Source organism: Agelaius tricolor, unplaced genomic scaffold, assembly GCF_023055355.1.
Source record: "Agelaius tricolor isolate 1412-34295 unplaced genomic scaffold, bAgeTri1.0.p SCAF_1, whole genome shotgun sequence".
In the NCBI taxonomy this organism is placed as follows: domain Eukaryota; kingdom Metazoa; phylum Chordata; class Aves; order Passeriformes; family Icteridae; genus Agelaius; species Agelaius tricolor.
In genome coordinates, this window is record NW_027269261.1 from 40,492,138 (window position 1) to 40,515,494 (window position 23,357).

At 39.3% G+C, this 23,357-nt stretch overlaps 1 protein-coding gene and 1 long non-coding RNA gene across 4 annotated transcripts in view; one reads left to right on the forward strand and one right to left on the reverse strand.

Moving 5' to 3' along the window:
• Positions 1 to 1,814: 1,814 nt before the first annotated feature.
• Positions 1,815 to 23,357, forward strand: part of KIF25 (kinesin family member 25) — a 41,196-nt gene continuing 19,653 nt past the window's right edge. Inside the window, exons 1-8 of one of the 3 annotated variants that reach the window (XM_071431073.1) lie at positions 1,815 to 2,012; positions 2,754 to 2,819; positions 6,641 to 6,757; positions 8,610 to 8,748; positions 13,522 to 13,625; positions 14,839 to 14,921; positions 16,429 to 16,471; positions 20,227 to 20,294. In XM_071431073.1, the coding sequence (XP_071287174.1) occupies positions 1,935 to 2,012; positions 2,754 to 2,819; positions 6,641 to 6,757; positions 8,610 to 8,748; positions 13,522 to 13,625; positions 14,839 to 14,921; positions 16,429 to 16,471; positions 20,227 to 20,294 (698 nt within the window). In that variant the 5' untranslated portion in view covers positions 1,815 to 1,934. The remainder of the gene's footprint in view (positions 2,013 to 2,753; positions 2,820 to 6,640; positions 6,758 to 8,609; positions 8,749 to 13,521; positions 13,626 to 14,838; positions 14,922 to 16,428; positions 16,472 to 20,226; positions 20,295 to 23,357) is intronic. The other 2 variants (XM_071431093.1, XM_071431083.1) reach the window with 2 other exon arrangements.
• LOC139591881 (uncharacterized) overlaps positions 7,968 to 23,357 on the reverse strand; it is a 29,320-nt gene continuing 13,930 nt past the window's right edge. Inside the window, exon 3 of the long non-coding RNA XR_011679789.1 lies at positions 7,968 to 8,726. This is a non-coding gene — a long non-coding RNA (uncharacterized lncRNA). The remainder of the gene's footprint in view (positions 8,727 to 23,357) is intronic.

The window sequence follows — 23,357 nt, forward strand, 5'->3', positions numbered from 1 at the left end:
ATGGGTCTCTTTTTTTTAAACAGAGGCTATAGATTGTAGCAATTTGTTGAAGATGGTGGATAGAGCTGCACAGGGTCTCTTTTTTTTTTAAACAGAGGCTATAGATTGTAGCAATTTGTTGAAGATGGTGGATAGAGCTGCGCAGAGATGTTTGGTTTGGTCTGTGATAGCTGGGCTGTATCTGGGTTCCTTAGGAAAGGAACACTATATCTTTTGTGCTGAACATAGAGGGATTCACTGCTCTGTGTCTTTGGATTTTCTACTGTCCACATGAGAGCACATTTACCATGTTCAGTAGAGAGTAACTTGAAACTGCTATTTTGCAGAACTGGATTCCTCTGTAATTATCATGTTTGTTTTGGTTTTAAAAAAAAAAGAAACCCAAACAACTATAGTGTAAAAATAGTGCTATTTCCCACTTCAAGAAGCTGACATGTCTGTATCTGGTATACTTACATATTTTATAACCAAATAGTATAATGACTGCTTTCAAGACCATGTAAATCTTTCAGTGCAATACAGTAGAGTACCAAGTAATGTTGCTAATGCATGTCACATTTTCACCTTGGAAACCTCAGTGGGAGACCCCCAGCCATAGCCTGGATGAATAGCTCCTGCTCTGGGCAGCTCCTCAGGAGTCCCACATGACCTGAACCCACAGGCTTTGTGCTTGTCCTAAGACTAGCCCTAATGCTGGCCGTGTTTGCAGTTACTGAGCAGCCCCCGTGGGGCATCATCCAGCTCCCTGTCAAAGCAAGGTCAGCTACAGCTGCTTGCATGGGGCTGGGTCTTTGAGGAGCTCCAAGGATGGAGACTCCATCATCTCTCTGGGCAGCCTGTACTACTGTTTGACTATTCTCACACTGTCCTTAGGCTCCTGCCTCTTGCCCCAGCCCCTGGGCACCACGGAGCACAGTCTGTGGTGTTCATACTCCCCATCAGGTATTTGCACATAACTGTCTGGTTCCCCCTCAGCCTTCCCTTCCTCCAGGCTGCACTTCCCCCAGCACACTCCGTGTAACAGATGTTCCTATCCCTTAATCTTCTTTGTGGCCTTACAGCCTTAGCCCGAGCACACATCACCAACTGCTTAGGGGGAAGTCGTGTAGCCGATATCAGAGCTCTCAACTCTGTCCTTCTCCTCCTTGCCCTTTGCGCTGATGTGAGGCTTGTGCCCCTGAGCCCAGGAACAGGGTAGCCTTACACTGGCCTTGGGAGCTCCAGGCTTTCCTTCTATTCCTGCACTCCCTGACCTAATCCTTGGCCATGGTCTCTGAGATCGGGACGCTGCAGGCGGAGGGATTCCCCACCCTCTGGATAATGGGTACGGACTGCTGAGGCCACTTGTCCCCCAGGACACTGTAGGCAGAGGGACCCCCACTCCCATGGATAATGGGTATGGACCTCTGAGGTCGCTTGTCCCGCAAGACGCTGCAGGCGAATGGATCTCCCAGCCCTCTGGATAATGGGTATGGACCTCTGAGGTGGCTTGTCCTGCGGGACGCTGCAGGCAAAGGGATCTCCCAGCCCTCTGGATAATGGGTATGGAACTCTGAGGTCATATGTCCCGCGGGACGCTGTATACAGAGGGGCCCCACTCCCATGAACAGCACGCCCATTCCCTGCTCAGCCTCCCTGCTGGGGGCGCTCTCCGTCACAGGCGCCCGCCGTGGCCCCGCCCCGTTCCCACTCCCTGCTCGCGGATTGGTTGACTGCCCTGCCACTCAGGGACGGGGCGCGGCTGGCAGGCGGAGGCGCTCGCTTAGCCAATCGCAGCGCAGAGCGCAGGGCGCTGGGCGGGGAAAGGGCGGGGCTGTCACCATGGCAGCCGCGCCACCGCCCCAGACGCGTCCCGGGTTAAATCCCCGCCGGAGCCGGGGCCGAAGCCGGAGCCGGGGCAGTTCTCGCTCCACCTCGGCGCGGAACCGGGCAGGATGATGCGGCCGCGCCGCGGGCTCGACCCGAGCTCCGTGTGGGCGCAGCGCCTGCGGCAGCTGGAGCAGCGGTTGCGCGTGAGGGGCGAGGGGCGAGGCCGGGGCGGGGCCTGCGGGCGGGCGCGTGCTGCGGGGCCGCGCCTCGGCGGGAGGGGCAGGAGGGCCAGGGGGGCGCTGCCGAACCCGGCTCCTTCCTGGGCGGGCATCCCGAATCCCGCAGTACGGGGCCGCTTTTAGGCTCCCACGTGCCCGGGGAGCCTGCTCCAGCTGGGGCTGGGGTAGGAGTGCAGTGTCAGAGCAGTGAGCAGCTCTCCTTCCCTCAGGCTCCACCGCCGGGCAGGGCGGGCGCTCGGGGCTGAGGGAGCGTCTGGGGGCGACGCTAAAGACTTCTAATAGTGCTGCCTTGGAAATGGAAACTTACGTGTTTATGCATAAATAAATAAAATGCTGCTTTGCTAAGGACCACGGCTCTGGAAAATGCCAGGAGGAGGTGGTTTCGCAAAGCAAAAGCGCTTTAAATTGTGTACCTATGCGTTCCCACACAAGCAAGCAACGTAACAGGAAAGATGGAAATAAAGGAATATTAAGAGTTTATCCTAATTTTTGCATGCTTATATATAAATATGGTTGTGATTAGGAGATGGGGGTAGATAGTCCATTGATCTCAGAAATTTGAGAAACAGTGGAATATGGTAAGGCTATCATATTAATCAGACTCATATTATGGAATATGAAGGCTATCATAATGAAATCATATTAATCAGACTCATATTTTTTTAATTTTCATTTTTGTGTATTTGGGTGGGTTTTCTTCCTTAGACCAAAGAAGAAAGAATAGTTGTCCTGGAAACTGAAAATGCTGTTCTTCATCTAAAACTTGCAGAGGTGACTGTTGTTTATATTTTTTTCAGAAAGAATTCATGTGGAAATAGAAAAAAAGACACTGAAATTTTCCTTCCACTTTTCAGGTTTTGCCCTCTTTGCCGGTTGGGAAAATCTATGAAGCATTAAGGCTCAGCATCTCTTTCTTTTTAAAATCATGAATGGTAGCAGTAATTATAGGCTGATTAAGTAACTAGAAGTCAGCTTGAATTTAAATGTTTGCAATTGTTTTAAATCTAGAAAGCTGAACTGAGGGAATGACTCTGGAAGCGTTAAATGTGGAATATTTCTTTCTCCTTACAGGGAATATGTTTGTCTAAAAGACAATGCAGATTTTTCAGGAATGCTTTTTAGACACAATTGGAATGATGCTTTGAAAGGAACTGTTCACAGAGTGCAGGAGAGACATTTCATTAGGAGAAGACTTTCCAGGGATACCCTGCTGTGTTTTTAGTACTGGTATTGTTGCATGTGTGCCTTGTCACACAGCATACAGCAATAACTGGATGCTTTCATTGCCTTATATCCTTCTACAGAAGCATAGGTTATTCCTAGATCCTCACTGAAATAAGGAGCAGCCTGTGATAATGTTTGGGGCCTTCAAAGGAGGGGATTTCAGAGATTTAAAGAATTTTGAATATAGATCTAGGCTGCTAGAGCAGAGCCAGCTGTGAGTATTAGTGGTGATGGAAACTGTTGGCCAAGAGTTTCTAATCTGGGCTGAGACATTAACTGGTTGGGTGACCTCAGGGAAGCCATTTGCCCTCCCTGTGGGTTTGCTAACACCCATGGATAAAAGTGGGTTTAACATTTTTCAAAGTGTAACTGGAAACAGGTGGTATATCTGAAATGAGTTTTGCTAAGTATACAGAAGAACACTAATTTATTCTGAGGAAATGTTTTTATTGTCTTTGTTCTTCTTTACAATATTCATTGAAAGCCTTAAGTATTTCAGCTGATTATTTTTTATCCTCACAAGCACAAGAAATTAATTATTTTAGTCAGTAAAGTACATCAGATGTACGAAGGAGTTGTCTGTGTATCAGAGAATGAAGCCTTGTTTTTGAAATAGAGCACTGCTTCATTTTATTGAAAAATGTGCTGGAAGAAATGGGCACCTACAGTCACACAAGGAGTGTGGGCAGTGTTACCACCAGCAGTCAGAAACAATGTCAAATGAAATCCTTTGCAATTAACCCTGCACTAATGGTTCTTGCACTGATTCAGGCAGTTATTTAAATACACTTTAAAAATTTGTCCCAGCAATCTGAAAATACAAGCTGAACTGACATCTATGAAATAGTTTTACCTTAATTGAAGACCCTCTCTTAAAAACAATACTAATTGAAATGAGTATTATTTAAGGTTGTGCAATATTCCACCATATGTCGTAATATTCTACCAGCTATGCTGGTGAGAAAAGCTGCTGCCCTTGACTGTGTATCCCTGATCCTTCAGATCTGACAGTGGAGCTGCCTGAGTGATTGAGCTGTAACAAGTTCAGTCACAGGGACCAGGGTTAACAAAGGTCTCATTCTTAACTTGTAAAAGCTAATTGGATTCATTTTGTCTGGAGTGAGTTGGGAAGCTTTGGAGACAAACTTATGAGGATTGCCATAAATTAGGATTTGCAGTGTAAATGTCTGTCTGTAGGTTGCATCAGTCTTATTAAAATGTTATCTCCTGCTACAGACCTTCCCTTACATCCTTGAGACAGTGATGAAGTTCAGCACTTCTCCTGTGTTCTGCAGCCTGGTGTATTGTTATCCCAGCAGCATCCTGGAAGAGTTGTTACTGCACATAGGCAGGCAGATTTCTAGGTAGATCGCCTTTTGTCCTGCTTTTTCCTGTTTGGAAGTCTGTTTATCTTTTATTAGCAGTCTTTGAGGTCCTAACCCTGCAGCCTTCTTTATGTAAGGCCAAGTCTGCCAGAATGGATCTGATTGCAAACCTGAGATTTCACTTTGGAGAACACTATTGAATAGTTCTGTTTCACTTCTGCTTGTAATAAAGCTGACTATAAAAATGTTTTAGTGCATTTTTTGCTTCTATGCTCAAGCACAGGTTTGCAAGTGCTGGCCTATGAACAACTCTGGTGAATGTTAAAACTATTTTAGAGAAATAGTTTTGAGAATATTTTGAAGAAAACCCCAAAATCAAGGCAACGTTTGCAATGAAGATGAATAGACGAAGTGATGCAATGACAGTAGCATTGAACATTCTGCTTTTGTCTTAGTGTTGAGAAATGTGGAGAGTCAAGGGGAATCTGTGCAGATGGAGCAGATTAGGTGCTAAAAGGAGGTTTTAGCTACCCTAAGCTTACTTAATAACAAGGCTTGAGTACTGCAATTGTTTATATATATATATACTTAGCTTTTCTGAGCACTGTATAGAATCAATCTCAATATCTGGGACCTTAAAGCCTGTAACAATTAATAAAAACAAACCTCTTCCTGCTATTTCTCATAAGAACTTTTTCTAATAGTGCTAAGGTGGTGCATTGTTCTACAGACTTTCCACTTGCATCTGTAAATAGAAGATTCATGGTTTGTGAAGGTGAAAAAGCCACATGAAAATATTGGTTTTGAGAAGTGAGGTACTTCTTTTTTTGAAAATACAATCTGTCTTTATCCTAACAGCTCCAGGATGTTGTACTGTTTTTGTTGATATCGCCTGTAGTTAAACTGCAATTAAAAGTTTGCTTTTTATCATCTGATAAATGTTGTTATCAGATTATTGGAATTGAATCAAATCCATTGTGTGAGTAGGTTTAGCTCTTTCATGTCTTTTGTCTCTTCTATGCTTTGCTAATTTAAATAACAGGGAATTACAGTCACAGAATATATGATGTGAATAAAAAAGGAAATAAGTCTGTGCAACAGGCAAGTGCATTTCAAAAATAAAGAGACAATTGGTACTGGTTAATGAATGATAGATGTGAACAGGTGTCAGGGGGAAATAGCTGAAGTTGCAGCTCATTTTAAGCACCAGGACTGTCAGAAAATTACAAAAATGCATTTTTTAGTGTTTTAGAGATTCTTCTATATTGCAGAATTTCACGAGAAGTCTCTACCGAGATGACTTTTCTTGCATTCATGCCTGTAAATATTTAAAGTTGCATTACTTCTATTTTCCTTTTGATTTCAACATTTCAAAAAATTCTCAAGTTTGCCATAAAAATTGCTTTTGCATAATAGGTAATTTTAGACTGTTAGAAGGCATTCTCCTCCCTCCACAAACTTTAAAAATTGCTTTGGTTGCTGTGATCTCTGAAGACCAAGAGCAGGGCTTTGTTGGCCCAACCTTGCACCATTGCAACCCTAGTGGTTACAGTGGAGTTGGTGTTGTCAGGGGGCACAAAGCTGGGGGCTGTGTATTCAGGACATCAGCGGTTAACACCTGTATGTTTGTCTTTGTTCTGTTTCATGTCCTTCCACAGTGCTTTCTGCATTGTCTTGTTTCCAGAGACACTTAATCCAGCTGTGTAACCAGCCCTTTTCCCTAAGTGAAGGCACAGTTATAACCCTTTAGATCCACATCAAGCATAAGTAAGAGGGTTTAGGTACTGCAAAAGCATTTTAGTAATCTGGTGCTCAGGTTTATGACCCAAGAAAGTAGAATTTTGTGATGTTGGCCTGTTACCATGAGGTGATTCTTTACATAACTCAGAAAAAGGTAAAAGCAAAGAAATTAAGTATTAGCAACATCCTATCATATAGTTATCATATAGTGGAATTACCAATATTTACAGAGAAGAAGGGGACAGAATGCAAGAGGAAACATGAGTGTTTTAAGTGATTTTTTTGTGATTTTTTTTTTAATAGTACCAAGGGTTGGCTGGAAGAAGCACTAAGGAAGTATTGCAGCTCTATGCTGCTCATGGCCAGCAGATGAAATTTCAGAGGAGTTCTGTTGTAACCCAGCTGCATGGAGCAATAAAGGTAAAGGCATTTAGTGATAACATAGACATAATCAATGCCTTAAACATTTACATGCTTATCAAATATAGTAAACCCCAGAAAATGGTGTGATATGAACCTGATCTGTGGCTTTATTGTATTCACCGCAGGGCTTACAGTGAGATGTAACAATTATTTATTTCATAGTGGTTGTAATAGGCTGCAAAGTCACCTGAGAGCCTGGTAAAAGTAGATGGTCCTGAGCTCCAGGATCTTACATATAGGGTGCTATTAATACCTGAGACAGATATTTTTGTAGTCAAAACTTTACAATTCCCCATGTGACTGTTATACAGACATCCCTAGAAACAGTAATTGTGATATACTTTACCCACATAGGTAAATCCTTTGAAAAAGGCATTTTAGAGCTCCACTGATTACTAAGAGTTCTCTGGCAGATCTCACAAGAAGAGTAGTTTGCTGTATGCTCACTCAGGTTTTAATTTTGCATCAGAGACACTGAAACTGTTCTCCTAGTGCCAGTACCATAATATTTGCCTTTGTTGAAGTACTTATTTGTGAAGTTACTCCACAGAGTAGTGAGTTCCTTTTAGGGACATAGGGACACTTCCAGCTTTTCTCAGGGCAGCACTGAATGCCTGCATAAAATGACCAAAAATTATCTCAGGAAAAAATCTGATTCTTAACAGACAGAAGGATGCAGCTTAACTGGAGCACTGTTGGACTAGATGATTGTTGTAGATTGTTGTCTCTTCCAATATAACTATACTGTTTTATTCTAGTTATAGCAGTTCTGCTTTGTACCTTTTGTAGTAATATTTTACATTTTTGATCAGCTAGAATGGCAGAACTGCTTGTGATGCAATATCAGTGGATTGAGGTAGTAAACTATCAGACGTAAATGAAGACTAGGAGGGAGCAAAGCTCTCTAAATACAAGTCTAGATGAACAGTCATCCTATACCCATACTAACCAAAAGATACTCCTTCCCATTTACATTGTATGGCTTTTGAGAGTGAGAAATGCAATGATTTTGTCCCTTTAGTTTAGATTGCCTTCTTATCATTGAAACTAATTAATTAATTCAAGGTCAGTACCACAGTTAGAAAAATAAAATGTCACAGAGCAGTGTTTCTGTGACATAAGGTATTGTTAAGTTCACCTTAGAGATGTTTTACATGTCCATTTCAGGACTTGGATGTCAAGAACTTTACTAATCCTTAAATCAGGTCAATTTGTTTTTATTTAGGTGGACTTATAAGTGAATATAGGCTGATCTTACAAACATTTAAAAGCCTCATCATGTATATTACACTGAATTACATACTTAATACAAATACTTTTATGAACAACATCAGTTTCTGGTTTTTTTTCAAAATACATTTGTTCTCACAGGAAGACATAGAACTAGCCCATACAAGAAATGCCTTGAGTGAATCTTAGCAAATACCTTCTGATCAAAGTGTGAAAAAGGAAAGTAATGGACATATGGATCACAATTTTTCATTGCTAATTCTGGGTATGACTTAAAAGTGGACAGAGCCCACACATGCTCACACACACTTATTTTTGTCTGATGAAATAACAAAGAGACTGGGTTATACCTGAAGCTGTGTTACAGTCAAAATAAGTACAATAAAATGATAAGGATCCATAAAGTCTTGCTGAAACTTCTGGGACATTACATTGCTAAATGTTTTGCAGGATCCTTCTCTAAACATACTGAAAGATATTTTCTTGAAGGCTTCCTTCCTTCAAGTAGAGGGCTCTTCCTGCTTGTGATGTCTCACCATGATAATTTGCGTTGTTATATTGATTCTTCTTAACTGCTGGTTCTGTGTCTTTATAACATATTTTTCTTCTTGCTGAGAAGAGGCTTAAGCAAGACCTGAAGAGCCTTCATTCATTTGCTCTTGAGCTTTCAAAAGACTTTCAACGTCAAAGCAAGACTTGTCTTTACCAAGTTCTGGCAGCAGTCCAGGGGCTACAGCTGCAGAATGAAGCAATGCAAAGTAAGGCTCATTGCACTTAGATTTCAAACATGTAACATCAACAATGTAATTGTTCAATGTTACTAATGTTAAAAGGTTGAGTTTGATTTTTGAGAAATGTATCACTGAAATTGTAGCATTTGTTTCTTGTTTGACATTAAATCATCAAGGAGTTCTGAAGCATTAGAAGAAGTACAAATAAATCTGCAGAGGTTATGACTGATAATTTGAATTTGTCTTTTGTGTGGATTACAGCTGCTATTAGACTGCTGCTGAGTTGGCTCAGCTGTAACATTTTTAAACTGAAGGTCTCAAGCTTGTTATCTTGGCTATTTTAGAAGAGCCAAATAAAGAATGCATTGCTTTATTAAGCTGAAATTTGTCTCCTTTTGACTGTACCAGGAAAGGACTTGGCTTATTTCAGAGGTTTCTGAAAATACTGCCTGAAATTAGGATAGATTTGATTTTTAATATTTCTGTGTATTTATCAAAAAAGAAATTACTCCATAGTCAAAAACCAGTTGCATTTTCTGGACTGTAGATCCTAACAGCACATGGATTGCTGTTTTGGAATTCAGGCACTTCCTTGTTCATGTATACATAGGAAAGAGAGCCAGTGCACTCTGCCCTCATCCCTGAGGACTAAGTGCATTGGTCCTACACCTGGATCCCATGGTGTGGATCTCTGCACCTGCTTCCAATATCCTTGATTCTGGTGAAGCTCCTACCAGGCCTGAGAATCACATGACACATGCAATACTTAAATTGTTTGATGTGTAGCAGCCTGGTGAACTACAACAAATACACAAATTTACAATCAGAGGCTTTTTGTGATGCTGTGAAAGCCATGTGTTACCATTTAAAAGGTATGTTTTCTTTTCTTGAATTATTTCATTTTGGGACTGATTTGGTTCTGATGGGACTCCTCATGTCAATAGCAACAAACAGCACTCTTGGTGATAAGTGTTTACAGAGCTTATTCCTGTATGTTAAGTACTAAGTTATAAATAAAATTTATTTGATTTCTGTATTATTCTTGTAGAGAAAATGCTCCTTCAAGGAAAAAATCCCAAAGTTGAAAATTAACTTTATCTAAAAAGTGAACTTTTGTCTTATTGAAGCAGGGGGCTAAATGAGCAGATATGAGATTGACTTTGGCACTTAGCTATTGTGGTGTAAATGAATAATAAGTGTTCCTTCGGAGGCCTGGAAAAATTGTGTTGACTGTTCTCAATTTGCATTTCCTGGTGCATTGTTCTTTGAAATCATAAGCAGGAGAAACTTCCCTAACTATAACAAAATTAGTATCCACTTTGGTGGATGACTTTTGTTTTAATTTGTCTGGTTTTCAGTTCTCTGTCAAGTGTTTTAGATGGAGATTCTATTGTTAAGGTTAAATATGACCATTGAAATTGCCATCCCTAAATTACATGTAATCTTTTGTAGACAGAAAGCCCTAAGTATATATTCTGGAGACAGTATATATTACCAGTTTAATCTTAAAATAGAGATTGAACACAAGGGAGAAAATGACAGAAGAAGCATTTGAGTAGGTAAATTTCAATTTCAAGGTAGTAGTTGACATGAAACAAACTGTAAAACTTTTTTATAATAACTGAGTAGTCCATTGCTTAGAAATATTTATTCACAATCTGAAAACCAGGCTATGCCACCTTTCCCACTGAATTTAAGCAGTAGCAGTTCATAAGAGAGAGAGGTGCCCATTATTCTGTTGTTATAGGTCTGTTTCCCTCAGGGATAAAGCTGATATCATTTTTGCTAAAAAAATACTGGCCACAGAACTGCAAATGATACTACTGAGACAGATGCAGTAATTCAGCAGATTTGTGCAAAGGTAGGAAATCATAAAAATTTAAGATTAGCTTTTAGATTGCTTCACCATGCAGATATTATCAGTGAGAGAAAATTGTGGTGATTTATAAGCCTCGTGACTTAGATATGCTTTGGAATTCTAGGACACTTTCTCTCTGGGATGGAGAAGATTAAAAAAGGAGCTTTCCCATTTTGTCCATGAGCTAACACCTATGTTCTTTGCTTTTGTTGGAGAAAGCTGAACTCTGCACTGTGCTAATGATTTGTATTGGTGGAATGTGAACTACCATCATCTTTTATCCTCCACTCCACAGGTGATTTTCACCAGCTCAGCTGCCTTTTGAGAGCATTTCCCTTAGTGGAGTAGGGAAGTAGGAGCAGGACCTTGGGTCCAGTAACAGAAATATTGTAGCAGCCCAAAGAATAATCCATAGAATGGTTTGGAAGAGATCTGGAAAGGTCATCTATTTTCATTCCCCTTGCAGTGAGTAGGGACATCTTCAACTAGATCAGGTTCTTAGAGGCCCATCTGACCTTCAATGTTTCCAGGGGTGGGGAATCCAGCACCTCTTTGCACAACCTGTTCAGTGTTTCACCACCCACACTTGTGAAAACCACATTTCTTATAACTGATGTAGTCAGCCCTCTTTCAGTTTAAAACCATTACCTATTGACTTATTATAACAGACCATGGAAAAAATAATGTTACAGTGTGGAACATAAAATACAGCTGAATTCAAAAGAAGTTTTAGTATTAAGTCTATTGCATCATAGCTGCTTGTCCTAGGAGACATAATTAGATTGATCTTCTTTTTAAAAATGGACTTCAGACTGGCAAGAAACATTAAAAACCCCAGGGGACTATGGGGACTGCTACACATCCATATCTCAGATGTGCTGTGGCTGTGCAAGGTTATGCTGCTCCTGATTTTCATGTCCCTCTTATGGACCTTTCTGTTATGTTTGTGTAACTCTTTGTGAAACCACACACAGAACAGATCAGGGAGCTGAGCCAGGACAGAATTTGCTCAGAAGGAGGGATTGCTTTTAGGCCTTTGTGTGACTGAGGAAGCAGTTGTGTGAGCACAGCAGAACGTCCGGTGCAGCACTGAAGGGGAGCGAATAAAAAGCTCTGGGACTGTAAAGGTTACAGTCCTGAATATGCTTGTAAGACATCACAACTGTTAGACTGATGTTACTCTGGTTGGTAACATTTAAACAGAAAAATTGCTGGCATTCCCACCTCCCAGGAAATTTCCATATCAATCAATGAAATGGACAAAGGATGGGGAAGAGGGATGTCCATAATGGCTGCATTCATGTGGTGACTACTTCTCTTGCCTAATGAAAAGTGTGTTATTAAAACAGATGTACCCAATGTCTACCCCTAGGTTAAGGATGAAAATGTAACACCTGTATTGCTTGCATCTGATGCCAAGCAGAAAACTAGGAAAATGTTAAATGAGTGTTTATATGTGTAACTGCATAATTCTACTTTCAGGAAAAAAAAAAATAGAAGTTCAGAACTAATTTAAGCATTAGGAAACTTTTTTTCTTTCAGGACTGGAATAATGGAAGAGTACCCTCAGCATCTATTGCTTTGCTTTACTGCTTGTTTCAGAGACTTAGACTTCAAAGTGTGTGTACATAAATATGTTAATGAAGATACTTATTGTGGAAGTTACTTAAATAATAAATGGAATATTACTTACATAATCAATGGAATCTAACCTTGTGTTTTAAAAATCACAGTATAATTAGTGGTCAGTGAATGTAAGCGGCCCTTTTGAAAACTTATGGTAACATATTTGCATGGGATTCTCCAAACCAAAGTATGCTAGTGTTACTCCACATGCTGGATGCAAAAGAAGAATTTTTCATAGTGAAACTCCTAGACATTGACTCCCCAGCTATTAACATCATGCTTCCCCTGCATGCATGCACTTGTGGAGGGACACTGTGAGCTGGAGGGGAACAGCATGGGTATTAGAAAAAAGAGATCTGAGAAATCTCTAGTGTATGCAAATGTCCCTTGAAATTATCTGATTTTTAGTCTATACCAGAGAGATTAAATTGTATGTGTGACCATGCTGAGATAGTGAGTCTGTTCCTTCCTCTGCAAGGTAGCACATACTGAGGCTGGTGGCCATCTGGCTAATTCAGCTCTCAGACCCTGGTTTTGACTTCTTGATACTCTGCATTTCCAAACTGGTCACTAATTGCTGGGGATATTGATTTCCCACTGGGGTTCCTAAAAGCCTGCTTTTTACACAAGCTTACAGTCGCATAATGGGTCTTCTGGGCTGTATGTTTGTTTTAGGCCTGCTCAGTGTTAATGTAATTGGGCTGAAATAAAACCATTTGTGAAGTTAGAAGGCTTTTATAATGACCCATACAAGTCTTCTCAGTTTGGTGAAAGAGACTCCCTAGGGTTCAAATGATCCATCTTTCCTATGAATTCCTCATGGAGTGATGGACCTATCTTAAAGGGGAACCTTACAACTGTTGTAAAGGATTAGTAACACTGTGAGACTGAGGGTAAATGGCAGGTTAACTTATTGTAAAGTTAGCCCACATGAATCTAATAAGTGCAGATGTGGTGTGAGCCTTGCAAGTGACATCCCCATCTAGCAGCAGGCTGCTTCAAATGTAGGTTTCAGGCTTCACTGGCAGGTAACATCACTCTGACTAAACTGACACATTTGAGCTGCCTTTAAATATCTTACATTATTGATTGCTTTTAAAGACTTCACATGTATAGTTGTGGTAATAATTTGTAGCTTCACATAACAAGAACTATGATGGGATTTTTCATAGATGTCTAATAAATCAGAAACTAGGCCTCCTAATTTAAATTTGGTAGAAGTTGAGAAGGTTTGTGCTTATATTTCATGAGGTGCTACTGGACAATTCCTTGTCTAAAGTCATGGAGTTTATATCTCTGAAACTGCTTTCTTCTAGTGTTTCAGATAAAAGCTTTTGATCTTGAGCAGTCTCTACAAGAGGTGACAGAGAGATATGAGAAAGAAAAGCAGAAAAGGAAGGCTCTACATAACAGCTTAATTGTAAGTATGTTTAATAACAGAACATTGGCTTATTTTGTTGAAATTATCCCCATAATTTTGTCACCAATGTAAGTAAAGAATATACTTCACATGGATATATCACTTGCCCCAGCTGTCTATATATGATGTGTTTATTGGCTGAGGCACATTTGTCTTATAATAAACCCCGCTCCTTTCTTTTTACACACAATCTTCCAAATGCTTTCATGTGACCTACTGCCCTAAGGAGTATCATCCATTTTGAATAGTGGACAAAAGCTGAGTTTCTTTATCCTCTTCTCTAAATTTGCAGCTTCTAAAATTGTTTTGAAATTCTTAAAATTATTAACTTGATATTGCAAAGTAGTAATCTTTTGTTTTTCCAAATATCTCAAGCTGTATCCTACTTAGCCATTAGTGATGTTCATTTGGGATTAAATTTTTCCTATTTGTACTTAAATTTACTCTTCCTCCCCTCCCCACAAATGACTGGTTTTGGGTTTCCTGAATCAGGACCTGATTTTTAGAAACACGAGCCTCCTTCAAAAGAATTTTTTAAGTTTTTCTACCTGGGACAATGAATCTCTTTAAAAGTACTTACCTTCTAAATTTTGCTTTGTGTTGCAGTTTACTGAAAGGATATTTCCCAGAGGTATGGGGTGTTAATACCAGTGGTCAATAGTCTTCACAGGCGAGCTGTGTTCAGTCATACAAAATGAGAAGAACCGATCACCAACAAAATGGAAGAAATGAACAGGTCTAAAATGACCTACAGTAAAAAAACCAGCTTTTTAATCATGTAGGACTGTAGGGGAGAGGAAAATATACAACATATTTTATATTCCACATCTTCCATCCTCCTCAGGACAGGTGGAAGAGAAATGGAGTGTGTAAAATTGTCTGTTGAGTTAATACAGGTTTCTGAAAAGCTCATGTAAGGAGGAAGGAGAAAAAGGAAGGGAAGGAAAAATAACTCAGAGGGTGTTTTTTTGTCTATATGATCTTGAGAGGGCTATATAATTCCAGTGCTCTGAAGAGCTCATACTTCCTCAACTACTTTGTCCTACCTTACTAAGACAAATTATATTGATTCTATTTTTTCCCCACAGAGTCTAGGGCTATGATGTGGTAAATACTGGCTTTCTTAAACATGTTCATGTCTGTTTGACAAATTTCAATGTATTTATCCTCTCCAGTAACTTGTGTTAAATACAGCTCAATATTCTTATCCCAGGAACTGAGAGGAAATATCAGAGTCCACTGCAGGATTCGACCATTGCTACCTTTTGATGATGCTGCTGGACATTCACAAGACAGGTAATCTGTTTTGATTGTGTTAGAGCCTATCTGACTCATAATTCAAATACAGGGAAAACAATAGTTATGTTTGTATGAGAACAACTGTGTCCTTGATTTTTCTGGTTTTATGTGTGTGGGGAGACAATGATGGTATCATAAAAACTAATTGCTGTTTTCCTTCTCCTGCTAAATTGGCTCTAGCCAATCTCCCTGTCTAAAAGTATGTCCATCTCAATAGAAATCCATAGTTGCTCTGCCAAGCCAGGATTATCCTTGGCTTGGCAGAAGTAACACAGCTGCAATCAGTTTAGAGTGTATTCACTATCCTATACAAATTCTGGGATGCAGTAATGTGAGAGCTGCCAAAAGACGTGGGTAGAGACACACACTCAGTGTTACAATTCTTTTGTAATGCTATAGAAACACACTGGCTGTCACCACAAACATTGGTAATTCTATTTCAGTCTAATTTGGCTCTGCAGCCCTTATTTATAAAACGTTTACTGTAACTGATGTGTCAAAACATTCCAAGATCCAAAAGGAAAAGAGGGATTAGATGCAAGTATCTGCTTAACAGGCTGAATTCTCCATAGATGACTAACACGAAAGAAAGTAGGGATTGAAGTGTATACAAGGAAGGAAAGAAAAAAGGGAAAACTAGGTGGGTGGCTAGAAACCAATAACATTATCATTTGCTTTATCAGTAAATAGCTGATTTGGGGCTTCTTTTACTTTTACTGCCTGGTAACTCTAAAAGAGTACATTCAGTGTTTTAAAGTTTATTATTTTTTTGCAAATCTTAAAAAAAAAAGATTGTTTTAATTAAAACAATGTCAGAAATAACAGACAAGATATTTCAAGAAGCCTGAAGTTGAAACTTGCACTAACCTGTGCTTTGTACACCTGGGAATGAACCCACTCACATTTTTGTTGCAGTATGAAATAGTGCAATCAGGTGCTGACTTACAGTGTAAAACAGGATGGACTGGGCCAAACAAACAATTGTCAAGGGTAACTTTTGTTAATGTATCAAAAAGTAATTTAAATTAAACTTATCTTTAAAACTATGGACTGAATGTCCAAAATCTTGCACACATAAATAGATATATACACCTCAGTAATCCCAGTCAGTGTTTGGACTAATCATGGATTTAAGCTCAGGGACAAATTGCTGAAGAGAGGGTATTTCTCACTTTAATTTTCTATAGTGAAAGCCTCTTGTTACAAGCTCATGCAGCAATCACAAAATAATAGAATGGCTTGCATGTGCATTCATCTTAATTTGGTTTGTTCTAAATGTGTTTTCTAAAGCAGATTATTTTGCTTGATTGCACTTTAATTTGTTATTTACTCAAAATTAGCTGTGGTGTTAGTATGTACATAGGGTACAATAATAGTGGTAATTCTGAAAAGTACTCTTCAGACAGTTCACATTTAAACACAGTTTTTCCTCAGCTAAGTGGAACATTTATGGTTTGAAAGGTACCTCTTCTTCCCCTACTGATGCCATTTTCTTCCTTTACAGGCAAAGAAATTTTTCAGAAAAAGTGGCATATGCAGCTGATGATGTAAGTATTTGATGGTGGAATTCAACAGCACATTCATAGATGGTAGAAGAAGAAACAAAAGGGACATGAGAACCATGAGTTTAAAAAACCAAAACAACAAGACCAGGTGCTACTGAGATTTGATTACCCATGGGTGCCATAGCAGGTGGTTTGTGCTATTTTCATCCTGACTCTTTGTAGTGGCAATAGCTTGGAGCTTCTACCAGATCAGCCATCCTTTAACTGGAGGTTGAATGCTTGCAACAGTCAAACTGCTGCTGATTTCCTGCTGTCAGTCCCTTTGAGCCACCTGTACGTGCTGTAGCTATTTCTAAAATTACGTCAGGCTTTTTTCAAATGTTACTATTGCAACACAGCTAATGCATTAGGGCAGACATCTGATACCTCCTGAACCACAGCAGCCTATGTGGTGCTGCAGTCAAGCATGTTAAAGCATCCTGGCTTAGATCCATCGGAGGAAGAATGGTCATTCAGGTTGCAAATGACATTTCAGCATTAACTGAGGCCATTACCAAGATATAAAATTTAAAAAGGCACAGTGGTTTGAGCTAAGGTCAAAGTATTAACTTGGGTTTTAATTTTCATAGCTGCCATAGTTCTTAGTTGGCTGCTCTCTGTTACTTACATGGTGATGAGCCAAATTCTCTTTTATAGCGTACTGCTTAAAATATTGCTGAAGTGACCTACAATATGTTATGCATTTAAATCTTCCAAATTATAGTTTCATTAGGCAGATCTCACTTGTATAATATGGATAATTATATATATATATATATATATCTGTATCTATATCTATATGTGTGCAATTAGGTAGCTAATGGAGCTCATAAAGAGATGAAGAAAGTAAATATATCAGGAGATAAAAAACAGGGACCTGTAATGGTAGACATAGTATTCTGGATATCCTGACACATTTATTGTACTATAAAATACTGCAGCCATTTCTGACCTGTTAAATTTTATTGCATAAGGATGAAATTAGGCATATATAGGAATATTTAGGTTTTGGATTATTTCATATAGATATATGAAGTATTACAGTATTGATATGTTTACAGGCAAGGCAGTCTTGGCTTACTTATGCCAATTTATTAGTTTTATTTTGTATGAAAGAGTGACCTTTAATATAATAATCTTATGAAATATTTAAGGAATATAAATATAAGCACGGGATTAAGAAATGAAATTTGCAAAATGCTAACTTCCTGGTTTTGAAAGCACAACATAGACTTCAAATGTTTTATTGGTTTGCCTGGACATTTATGTAGTTAAAATACTTTCCAGACCTGAAGTCTTTGTTAGTTTCTTAATATGAATTTATCTTTCTTTAAGAAAAAAAATGTTGCAAGAATCCTTACTAAAAGCAGTCAATTTAAACTAATGTTACAAAAGTAAAAGAAAGTAATGTTTTATTGCCTGTTTACTTTGCTGTTAACAACTGAAGATGTTATGCTAGTGGCTAGGATAAATGTGCAATTTTCAGATTAAAATATGGGGTTTGACTTGTGTTGAGTTTTTAGTTGCAACACAGTCAAAGACTGTATTTCTGGAAACAAGTTAACCATTTCCCAGATAATGATTTAAAGGAAATTTTAGATCAGGGTGAAGGAAGACTGCGTGTGGTAGAGACGCTGAGTTTATTAGTTTTGCTTTTTAAATCATGACTGCCTCTCCAGAATTTTTTCCTGAAAATACTTTGTGTGTGGCATAACCAGGCAGTTATTTGCCATGATTGTGTTAGAAAGCAGAGCCGCATTTGAGAACCAGATCCACAGAGACTACATAACTTCCATTTAGTCTCTGAGTGCGTTTTTTTTTTGTTTGCTTGTTTAGAAATACATATAATTCTTAAGACGTGTGGTCTTTTCTAACATATTGTTCATCTTGTCTAGAGAAACATTATTCTGATTTTAAGTCTAAAAAAAGCTTATGATTTTACTAAGTGTACCAGAAGAGTATTGTATTTCAGTTTTTGAGTTACTTGAAGATTTTTGAAGTTTCCTTTTTGCTGTCCTGTGTATGCTCAGCTCCGCAACATAACATTAACAACTGTCTGAGCTTTTCTTCTGAAGCTTATTGTGCAATAACTGGGGAGAGTGAGTACACAGCACACATCAGGTTGAACCACTCCACACAGATTAGGACACTGAGCAGTGCTGGTATTGTCAATACCTGAGAAAATGAGCAGATGAGGAGGTACTGAATGCACAGACTCTTTCTGGTGGTGACAGCCCAAGGGGGAATGAGAAATATAGGAAATGCAGCCTAAACACAAGAAGAAGCTGTGAGGATAGTCAAACACTGGCACAGGTTGCCCAGAAAGGTTTTGGATCTCCATCTTTAGAGACATTCAAAGCCTGACTGGACATGACCATTACAAATGCTCATATGAAACTTCTGCCTGTTAACAGTCAATTCTTTTGTTTCTATGTTATGCAAATAGAGGTTTTTTTCTCTTATTTCTCATCTTAGAGAAAGCTTGTCTGCAAGTATATTAGATATCTGAATCAGAAATTTATTCTGTCATTCTATATATTTTTCAGATTTTTTTCCTTTTTCCTTCCCCTGGAGCCTGTTGGTTACTGACCCTATTAGAATTTTTGTGTCAGGCCATTTAGTAGCAGTGTTGTACTGAATCTGTACTCAGCTAAATTTGCCAGTACTGGGGTGGGTAGCAGCTCATTCTGTACAGTAAGTGTTTTGTCATCATTAGTCTGATAATTATACATTTCTCTTCTCCAAAGAGGCAGAAATACTCATGAACTCAAAGGAAGAAATTTGGTGTTTATTAGCCTTTTGCACACTGGACATACTGTTATGTGATCGTTATTTGCTCAGCTCTTTATAACTTCATTCTGTGGCAATACTTATTTGAGGCCACTAGTTCAGCACTCCAACCCACTTGTCTGAAGCACATTAGGAATTTCAGCACTCCCATCAAATGCAGTAATGTAACCACAGATTAGTAAGCTAGAAAATATCTTTGAATTGGATGAAGTATTTTGTGTGCTAGAGAGCTTCCATGCAATTTGTTGTAAGTCCCCACATCTTTTTCTTTGCTTTTCTCAGCAGTTAAGCAGCATTGGCTATGAAGAGCGGAACAGCAACAGAATTTGCTAGCTAAGCCAAATCAGACTGCTGGGATTTTTGTACTCTGGTAATAGTTTAAAGGGCTGCTTACATATTTGTCAGACTTACAAAGTTACTGTATAACTCATCTGGAAAGTGCATTCCACTAAAAACTCATGGAATTCTACAGATTGTTGTAGTGCAGCTCTTTCTCTTAGTTGAGGACTACCATGTTATTTAATAAAATGTGTATCTTTTACTTAGTTCCAGACAATGCTATCTATGAAATCAATCTGAAAAGGCACGGTGAAAATTTGCCCAATAACAAAAAAACCTCTTTTTTGCAATTTTTTGTGCCTGTAGTGGCAGTTGGGGAGCTTGCGTTTACTTGCCTGTGACTTTCTAGGTCCAATAAAAAGTTCAGGTAAGGGTTTGGATCTTTCTCTTGAACTTTAGTGCATGTTTTGTGTTGGTTGTTATTTAACAACCTGAATGGGTTTTGAGAGCCTTTCTTATGGGTTTGCAAGTTCACTGCATTATGCATGCTCTAAAGCCTCATGAATTGGTGACTGCTGCTTGGACTTCCTGGTCTTTAAAGCTGTCAGCTGATACATTAAGATTGATGGATATTTGGTTTTGTGTGTGCCTCTGAGATTAACTATAGTTAATTTACTCTTTTCTCTTAGGAAACTGTCCTTGTCAAGTGTAGCCGTCCTGGTCACGCCTCTGTAAACAAGACTTTTCAGTTTGAGAGGTGGGTAGTCCTGTGTAACAAATGGAAATCTGAATTGCTGGAAGATTTGTGAAGACTAATATTTTTAGTAGACATTAGCTAGAGGATAATGCTCTTTTTGGTTGGGATTTTTGAGTAGGGTAGGCAAGAGGAAAATTCTTGGGGTTTTTTTAGTGTGATAATTATGTTCTTCTCAGGGCAGAATAATGCATTTCAGAGAATGGATAAGAGTCTTCCCTCTCAGTAAAGACTACTGATAGGGCTGAGTTTGAAACCTTTATAGAGACTTGACTCTTTTCATAACATGAATAGCTGTCCTGGTCCTTGCAACATGTTGCAATGTAGCAGAATGTTTTAAAGGGAAGGAAGCCTTGTTTGCCTTCCAGTACTTAGAGGGAGCTCTTAAGAAAATGGGGCCAAACTTTTTAGTAAGGCCTGTTGCAATAGGAACAGGAGTAGTAATGGATTTAAACTAAAAGAGGGTTAATTGAGACTAGATATAAGGAAGAATATTTTCACAATGAATGTGGTGAAAAGCTGGAATAGGTTTCCCAAAGAGGGACTAGATATCAGATTCCTGGAAACATCTGAGGTCAGGTGATATGGGACTCTGAGCAACTGATCTAGTTGATGTCCCTGCTCATTGCAGGGGGATTGGACTAGGTGACCTTTAGAGGTTCCTTAAAACCCAGACAATTCAATGGTTCTATGAATTGAGGTGGATTGCAAGATTTCAGCATTAGACATAGAGCATGACTTCAGCAGAAACTGGACTGAGCACTTGTACGAGTTGGTGTTCAAACAGCCTGACCAGAGGCAGGAAGGCAGAGCACTGGCATAGGAATCAGTGCTCTCCAAGGGAAAGGCTACAGTGGGACTACTTTCCATATAAGATGCTCAAAAATGCACACAGATGAATCGGATTTTGAATGCATCATTTGTGATAAGGGCTTTAATGGGACACTGGAGTTACTACCAGTCTCTGTCAGTGACACAGAGAACTGCTGGGAGTCAGGCTGAAGGGTGCCTTCTGTTCTGTCAAAATAGTGCTGACTTGGACCTCTGAAAACAGGAATGAAGAGTTGAATAATACAATGAGAACTCTGTAAATGACAAAATACAAAATTTTACCCCAATGCCTCTTTCTAATGCAAAATTTGAATCTGTATATTGCAATGACTCAGGAGGCTGTCTACCCTGAACCATGATGGAAAACCTTCTGGAAACAGAATACAGGAGGACAGTTTCATGCTTCCTTGCTTGAAGGCAAAACTTGATTTAAAGTCAGATGTACCCAGCATGAATTATCTGTCCCGGTTTAAACTTAATGTCTGAGCATGTTCAGCTGAAATTCCTGTAGGTTTGCTAAACATTGTTAGTCATTTACCCTTTCTTCAAGGCATTCTTTTAAAGTGCTGCAGTTTTCTACTCACAGGAGAATGGGGACTGCTGTCATGCAGGCCACCAAGCACCTGAAAAATCCTGAGATAATGCAGATCTTGGGGAAGCTTTACTGATCCCACAGGACTTCTTTGATATAGGACTTCTTTGATTCAAGGCATATGAGCTCTCTTAGGGTACATGGCCCCCTCACATGCTGCTAAGCTACTCAAAGTAATTCCTTTCACTCTTCAGCTGTACCTAACCCAGCCATACCAGTAGAAGTAAACACAGAATAATGCTGGAATTAACTCTGTAGAGCAGCACAGTTAATGGTATTGACCCACCACTCCAGAGGTGCTGTGATTCTGGAAATGTGGTGTAGATCCTGGTAATCAGGAAAAGGGTTAAAAAAATGTAAATCCCCCAAAGAATGCAGTTCTCCAGGAATGTTTTTTTAGTGTCCCAGTACAGCTATTTTTTATAAACAGAAAAGCATATGTTTCTTATGAACTCTAGAATGTTTATTTTTTTAGCAATGTTTTATGGAACTAATAAATGTCAAAATATTTGATTTCAGCTCAGGAAGAAAATTCCAGCTTTCAACATGTTATGCTTTTATAATTTTATTGGCAAATCAGTTAGCAAAATAAAAAGGAAGCTCAGAATTTTCAATGTGAAATTCACATTAATCAGTGCACAGGGACAAATCTATCATTCGGGTAAAAATACATGGGGTTTTAGAAAGAGATTCTTTGGATTTGCAGCATCTTTCATGGTTTCAGATAGCTAATGAAGTGGGTGTCCATGCTTCAGCCAAGGCTGTGGTTACAGTGTAGCATAAACTAGTTCAAGACTACTTTAAACCACTTTATTTCAGTATGGATAGCATTTGAACCACAGCAGCTAAGTAGTGGCAGTAAAACCCCTTTAGGAAGTCAAGTAAATATTTGAGTAGTTACTGTAATGTGGAATCACGTGCCTTTCCTGGGATCAGCTACCAGAGCCTGACCCTGCCATAGCTGTACTGACCCCAGCTGTGGCTGTCCTTGGATGAAATGGCCTCAAGCTGCACTAGGCTTAGGTGTGTGTCCAGCCTGTGCTCAGGGTGGACATCAAGAAGGTTTTCTGCACAGAAAGGGTGCTTCAGCTCTGGAACAGGCTGCCCAGGGAGGTGGTGGAACACACATCCCTGGAAGCATTCAAGAAACAACTGGATGAGACACCTACTGGGTTAGGTGACACGGTGGCGTTCAGTTAAAGGTTGGACTTGATGGCTTTGGAGGTCTTTTCCAAGCTAATTGATTCTGTGATTCTACTTGGCTGTGCAAATGAACTGCTAAGACTGATTGATTCTAGCCTGGGTTGTGGCCAGTAGCAATGTGTTTGCTTTCTTAGGCAACAAAAGTCATCAACTGTGAATGTTTTAATCTTTAAAATGCCTTTCTTAGCATTTTGTCTTTTTTTTTAATTTACATAGTAGCTCTGAGATGTTTTGATGTGCAAAGAAAAAATATTTCAACACATACTGGGTTAGAGACCTAGGTGGTTAAGATGGAGAACTGGATGCTAATGAATATTTCATCAATTGCAGATGATAGATGAAGCAGAGAAAGGTGTTTGGAAGTGCTTTTGCTCTTCTATATTGACCTTGCAGATTGGATGTGCAAAGTTTACTGAAGCATATGCTCATGTGCATGCAAA